This window comes from Chinchilla lanigera, unplaced genomic scaffold (assembly GCF_000276665.1).
Source record: "Chinchilla lanigera isolate Chin_1 unplaced genomic scaffold, ChiLan1.0 scaffold00050, whole genome shotgun sequence".
NCBI classification, from domain to species: Eukaryota; Metazoa; Chordata; class Mammalia; order Rodentia; family Chinchillidae; genus Chinchilla; species Chinchilla lanigera.
Genome location: NW_004955451.1, coordinates 17,608,285 through 17,614,469, shown reverse-complemented (window position 1 = coordinate 17,614,469; position 6,185 = coordinate 17,608,285). Strand labels below are relative to the sequence as shown.

At 69.7% G+C, this 6,185-nt stretch overlaps 1 protein-coding gene across 1 annotated transcript; it reads right to left on the bottom strand.

The window, feature by feature from the left end:
* Window positions 1–5,738, bottom strand: Adam11 (ADAM metallopeptidase domain 11; the record flags this gene model as incomplete). The annotated part of the gene is given in 23 exon segments (XM_013519435.1): window positions 1–145; window positions 503–593; window positions 666–780; window positions 967–1,135; window positions 1,210–1,329; window positions 1,397–1,496; window positions 1,626–1,689; window positions 1,758–1,808; window positions 2,025–2,105; window positions 2,217–2,309; window positions 2,402–2,473; window positions 2,716–2,815; window positions 2,954–3,096; window positions 3,168–3,252; window positions 3,519–3,685; window positions 3,797–3,868; window positions 3,935–4,009; window positions 4,192–4,253; window positions 4,325–4,391; window positions 4,723–4,798; window positions 4,869–4,954; window positions 5,505–5,571; window positions 5,662–5,738. Coding segments are annotated over 23 exon segments (2,082 nt in total), but the record flags the coding sequence as incomplete, so codon positions are not given.
* Between the last annotated feature and the right edge of the window lie 447 nt (window positions 5,739–6,185).

The window sequence follows — 6,185 nt, the reverse complement described above, 5'->3', positions numbered from 1 at the left end:
GGGATGGCGCGGCGGGCAGAGGACTCCTCAGGCAGCGGATGAGAGGGGCCGTGAGATGAGATGGATGACCAGGGCGGGAGGGTGGTGTGGCCAGTGTCACACTGCCCCCTGCTGGGTCGGGTCGTACCTTCCTCGGCGGATGTTTCTGCAGGTGCCCGGAGAGGCCAGCAGGGAGAGCAAAGGGAGGAGTCACCCTCCAGTCCCCATCCCGAGGGCCGAAGCCAGAGCCCACGGCCCTGATGGTTGCACACTAGGGACAGATCAACCCCCAACGCCGCCTCTGGCGCCCTGGTCTGCATGCGGCGGGGTCAAACGGCTCCCCCGGAAGCCCAGAGGGGACATGGGGCGGCTCTGGACAGGGACCCCCAGTCGGGCTGGGAGTCGGTATGAACATGGGACCCCGGGGTCAGTGTTCGGGGCTCATGACTTTAAGTGGTAGCAGCTGGCCTCTCACCACCCCCAGAGCCCAGAGCCTGGGTTGGGCATCCCGTGTGTCTCTTACTTAAACCCCCAGCCTGTGCCCCCCAGGACGATGGCTGCGACCAGGACTGCCCCGGCGATGGAGCCGATGATGATGTTGGTGCCGCTGGGACCTGGGGAGGAGATGGCTTGGTGGCAGGGATGTCCCGGGTCGCAGGGACAGTGTCCGGCCAGCCCCAGCTCACCTTTGTACCGCTCCGTCTCCCCAGTGGGTGGGGACGTGGGCAGTGGGTTATGGACACTGCAGTCCTTGCCCGTCCAGTCGGGCTGGCAGATGCATTTGCCCTCGTTGCTGCAGACCTGGGGGGGCGCACAGTGAGCAGGGCCAGGGCTTCTGTCACAGGTTGGTTTTTAGAGAGTCTCGCCGTGTAGTCCAAGCTGGCCTTGAACTGCAACCTGCCTGCCTCAGCCTCCCAAGTGCCGGGGTCACAGTGCCCCACTCCCGTGCCCTCCTGCAGCCTCCCCACGGCCCTGGCCCGCACTCACCCCGTGGTGGGAGCAGACCCGGCGCTCCCCGCTGCCTGGGCAGGTGCTGAAGTTGAAAGCCGAGGCCGGCAGACAGCGGTGGCCCAAGCACAGCATGTTGGGCCCGCAGGCCGTGCCGTCCTCCACGTAGCTCAGGTCAGAGCCGTCGGCCAGCTGCACGTGGCCGCCCCTGGGAAGGGACAGCGCGGGGCCTCGTCCTCCACCCCCACCTGTCCCTCCACGCCCAGCCGAGGCCGGCCATACCTGCAGTCCAGCTCCTTGCCCTGGTGGTAGAAGGTGACGCTGCTGACGTCTCCCCCCAGCTCGCCCAGCCGAGGAGCTCCGGAGATGTTGACGCAGAGGAGGAAGCCGCACAGCACGTCCCTGCGGGGCAGGGGCACAGTGACCGGGGCCCTGGCAGCCCCGCGCCGCCCCAGCCGCCCGCACTCACTGCTTGTTGCACTGCACCCAGCCTGAGCCCTTGCGGCCGCAGTTCCCGCGCTCCGTGCCCTCCACGTTCAGCTTCTCGTAGCAGAAGCGATCGGCGGCCGCTGCAGGGAGACCCGGGAGCCCCGGCCTCAGGGCCGCACCCCGCCCTGGTGGCCGGGCTTGGAGCCGTGGCGCGTGGGAGGAGCCCTCCGTCCGGGCCCCCAGCCCCCAGCCCACCGCGCCCCACTCACCACGGCCCCACAGGGCCTGGCACTGCCGGTCCCGGGTCCTGCAGCGGCCTCCGTAGCAGCGACCCTAGGGCCGGGGCGGGGGTGAGCGCGGGCCCGGGGGCGGCCCGGGCGGGGAGGGGGCGCCACGCCTACCTGCTCGCGGTCGCACGTGTAGCCGTCCAGCTTGTGCAGGTTAGGGGGACACTGCGGAGAGAGCGGCCTGAGGGCTGCGCCCCGGCCCCGGAGCCCCAGCCCCGTCCCCTGCACCCCGAGGCCGCGACGCCTGGCCGCGAGGCCCGCAGGGGTCGGCAGGTCACGCGTGGGCACGGCGGCGGCCGGCCACGGCCGGACGCGACCGGGGAGGGCGCCTAGGAGCGCAGGAGCCCCCCGGGGGAGACCGAGGCTGCAAGCACCGCGGACCTGGCTGGAGTCCCCGGTGCAGGTCTCCGCGATGTCGCACTCGTTCACCGCCTCTCGGCAGGAGACGCCCCGCGGCTCGTACTGCGGAGAGGGCGGGGTCAGCGGGCGGCCGCAGCGACGCCCCGCCCCCGCGCGCCCATTGGCGCGTTCCTCGCGCCAGGCCCCGCCCCTGCCGCCCCGCCCCCCGCGCACCTTGCAGCGGCGACAGCACAGCCCGTCGCTGCACATGGCGTCGTGCGTCAGCGTGCACTTCTTGCAGCAGTTGCCGCCCGCCCGGCTGCACTCCTGGGGGTCGCGAGGAGAGGAGGGAGGCGGGCGGCTGACCCCACCCTCCCCTCGGCCGCCCCGGGGCCCCGCGTCCCGCCTCCGCCGCTCACCTGCACAGAGCCGCAGTCGCACTCCTCCCCCGCCTCCACGAAGCCGTTCCCGCACTCGGGCGGGTCCAGGAGCTGCGGGCGGCGGGATCGGGGTGAGGGTCGGGGTGAGGGTCGGGGTCAGGGCTGCGGCCGGGGTCAGGCCTGGGTCGGGGTCAGGCCGTGGTCGGGGTCAGGGCCGGCGTCGGGGCCGGGGTTAGGGCCGCGGTCTGCGTCAGGGTTGGGGCCGGAGTCGGGGTCCGGGTTGGGGCCGGGGCCGGGGTCGGGGTCAGGCCGGGGTCAGGGCCGGGGTCGGGGTCAGGCCGGGGTCGGGGTACCTTGAGCGGCTTGTTGAAGAGGCAGCTCCCGCCGCCCTCCTGCAGGAACTGCGTGTACTCGTCGATGCTGCAGCGCGAGAACTTGCGGGGCAGGTAGAACCTGGGTGGGGAGGGCATCGCGGCTGGCACCTCCTGCCCGCCCGCTGTGGTCCCCGGCGCAGGGAGGCCCGAGGGGCCGCCCCGTGGCGATGTGGGCGCTGCGCCCCAGCCCCTCCCCGAGGCCCGGCCCCCCACTCACCCGGTGTCCTCCATGATGCAGCCCAGCCAGACATCCGGGCACCTGCAGTCGCCGGCTGCGCTCCGGTGCAGGTTCCACATCATGCCCAGGTTCTGCCCCAGCGTCTGTGCCAGCGTCACCGCCATGGCCCCCATGTTGCCATACTGGGGGTGGGAGAGGGAGGCCAGCTGCCTTCACCCCACACCCCGGCCCAGCCCTCAGGCTCCCTGCTCACCTCATTCACGCCGCCTCCGCGGGACAGCGAGCAGATGCCCCCCACATAGGCCGCCCCGCTGCTGGAGCTCTGGAAGGTGCGGCCCCTGCGGGAGAAGCCTTCAGGACGGGCTGCAGACCGGAGCCCTCCCTTGGGAGGGAAGCCCTGGCCTGAGGTCAGCCCGGAGACCTCCCTGCCTCTGCAGGCTCCACCCTAGGTTTGAGGCCCCTGGCCCTGAGGGAGGAAGCTGGCCTAAATAGGGCAGAGGAGGGCTCAGACACGGGGCCCAGGCTCCCCAGCCAGGCTGCAGCGAGGTCCAGCAGGCCCACGAGGCTGGGCCGTCAGCGGCAGGGTGCCCAGGGTGGCACTCACGAGAAGAGGTGGGTGGCATCACTAGGCTCGGGGAGCCCTTCCTGCCGGTACACCATGAGCCGCGCCAGCGTCTCGAGGAGGTCCTCCTGCACCTGTATCTTGTCCCCGTCGGCCCACGTCTCCATGGCGACCAGCACTATGCGGGTGTTGAGCTGCTCCTTGTATATCTGGACCCAGAGGGGAGCGGGGGATGGCTCTGGTAGGGCCTGGACAGGGCCGCAGGACGCCTGGCTCTTCCAGGAGGCGGGGTCTGGGGCAGGGGCGGGCTCAGGGCTCACCACGTCTGCCAGGTTCACCACGGACTTCGCGAAGTTGCTGGTCAGGACCACTGACTGCCTCATCTGCTCGAACTGGGGGAGAAAGCACGGTGGGCTCCTTGCAGGCTCCCCCAAGCCGTCCCCAGGCCGGGCACCTACCAGCTGGTGGTCATTGATCACGATGAGCTCCACATACTTGGTCTCGCTGTGGACAGTGGGGTGGCCCCTGCGGACCTGGGAGTGGGTGGACCCTGGGAATCAGTCCCTCCAGGCCCAACGCTGCAGTGGACTCCAGTCAGGGCTGGTGCAGCCCCTGCGGAGTCCGGTTACCCCCAACCAGGGACCGCACATGCCACGGTCAGGAGGTGCTGGGAGCTTGCCCCAGAGACGGCCCGGGGTCTGAGCGGGCCCCATACCTGCCTTTTCCTTCTCAGCCTTGGCCGGCTTGGAGGGACAGAGTGGGCAGCAAACAGGCAGCCTGTGGGGACACTTGGGTGAGGGTGCTGCCCAGCCTGCCTAGTCCTGCCCAGCCCCACTTCGAGCCCTTACCTGGCTCCCTGCATCCGAGGGAGGCTGGGAGGAGAGGAGTCCGGTAGATGAGGTGTGGGAGGGGTCCCTGCAGTAAGGGAGTTAATTCTTGGGGGGCCAGACAGGTCTGCCACCGGCCCTCCCCCACCCCACCTTGGGTGACCCAGAACCAGCCAGGGCTCTATGTCAGATCTGATCTCCCAGATCCTCAGATTTCTGGAGTCAAGACCTGGGGGTGCCCTGAGAGCTGGGGGCAAAGGACACTGGAGCCCATGGGAGGTCGTGTGGGGGACAGCAGGGATATTGGAGCCGGGGGACAGCCAGGGAACCAGAGCTGGGGTCACTGAGGAGGGCAGGGAGGCTGAGGTTACTGCTGAGGCGGCAGGTGGCGTCAGAGGGGCAAGGCTGGGGCAGGGTACCTGGGGGGGTGCCCGAGGCCCAGCCAGCACCTGGGGCTCCACGATGAAGGTTGAGTTTCCATCAGAGAAGACCCCGCTGTGGAGAGAGGGGGCTCGCACCGTCCATCCCCTGGGCCGGCAGGGCCCCACCCCCCAACACTACTCACTGCAGCCCCTGGCAGGTGGACAGCGCGGCGAAGGAGTGCGGGTTGCCCCGGAGCTTGCCCTGGTAGTAGCAGTGGTCTCCAGCACCCTGCGGAGCAGGGCTGGTGAGGAGGTACCTGGGGAGCCCCCAGCAGCTGCCCATGTGCTGTGTCCGGGATGGCTGGAGGCCAGTGCTGCCCCTGACCTGCTGAGTCGCCTGTGACGGTGGGTCAGACACCGGCTGCACGGAGGTGCTTGGCCGTGCCTTGGTGTCTCAGCAGGTGACTGCCACAGACCCCACCAAACAGCCGGACTTGCCGCGGCCCGAGGCCTGGCTTGACTGGTGGTCCCTGGTGGAGGGGCGGGGGGCAGCCGGTCCTCCTGGCCGTGCTCGGGTCAGAGGACTGGCCCGCCTTGCTGCCACTGACTCTGGCTCCGGGGAATCACTCCTGCTCCAGTTACTGGGCGGGTGGGGCAGGGGCTGTTCACAGCTGCCCATTCATCTGCGTCCAGGCCTGGGCCCTGGGGCAGGGAGCCTGTGTAGCCCGCAGCGGGACCCCAGGCTGGACTCTGTGACACAGCTGGCTGGTACTGGGGCCCTGTTCACTTGCCCTGCCCACTGCCAACCCAGGCCTCGGAGCCGGGGAGCCCCCACTCACAGTGCTGTGCTGCGCTGCGCCCTCCCGGCTGAAGTGGCGCTCCACGTACTGAGAGGACAGCAGGTGACTGGGACAGCAGAAGGCACCACTGTCACTGTCACCCTCCCAGTGGCCAGCCAGGCCCCCACGCCCTGCCTGTGCCCCCAGGAGCACTCACTGGTTCAGCTCCAGGTCCAGGGTGAAGTTAGAGTTGAACGCAGGGATGACGAAGCTCACCTGGGCCAGGTGGGCAGGCTGGCACGGGCGAGGGCAGAGAGGAGTCAGGCTGCAGGGCCCAGGGCCTCAGGGCAGCAGGGGCCCAGCAGCCAGCGCCACGAGGGACTCTTGTTCCCTAGGGTGGGGGCTACAGCTGTGCTGCACCCTGCACCCTCTGGCCCAGGGCACCTGCCACCCCCCCATCTCCCAGCCGGGGCCCAGGGCTGGCTTCTCTGGGCCGAGGCTCCCACGCCAGGCCGCCCTGTGTGCACCGCTGGTGGGATTGAGGGCCGGGCCTGGAGGATCATGCGAAGGAGAGGGGTCCTGTCAGGGTGGACAGGAGACAGTGTGGACTGGGCCAGGCAAGGGACCATCCCCTCTGATCTGGAGGATAGGAATTGGTTCCTCTACCCCCAGATGCACTGCCCTCCCCGCCTGGCCCAGAGCAGCTCATCTTTAATATTTCAATCTGCGGTTAATTTTTAA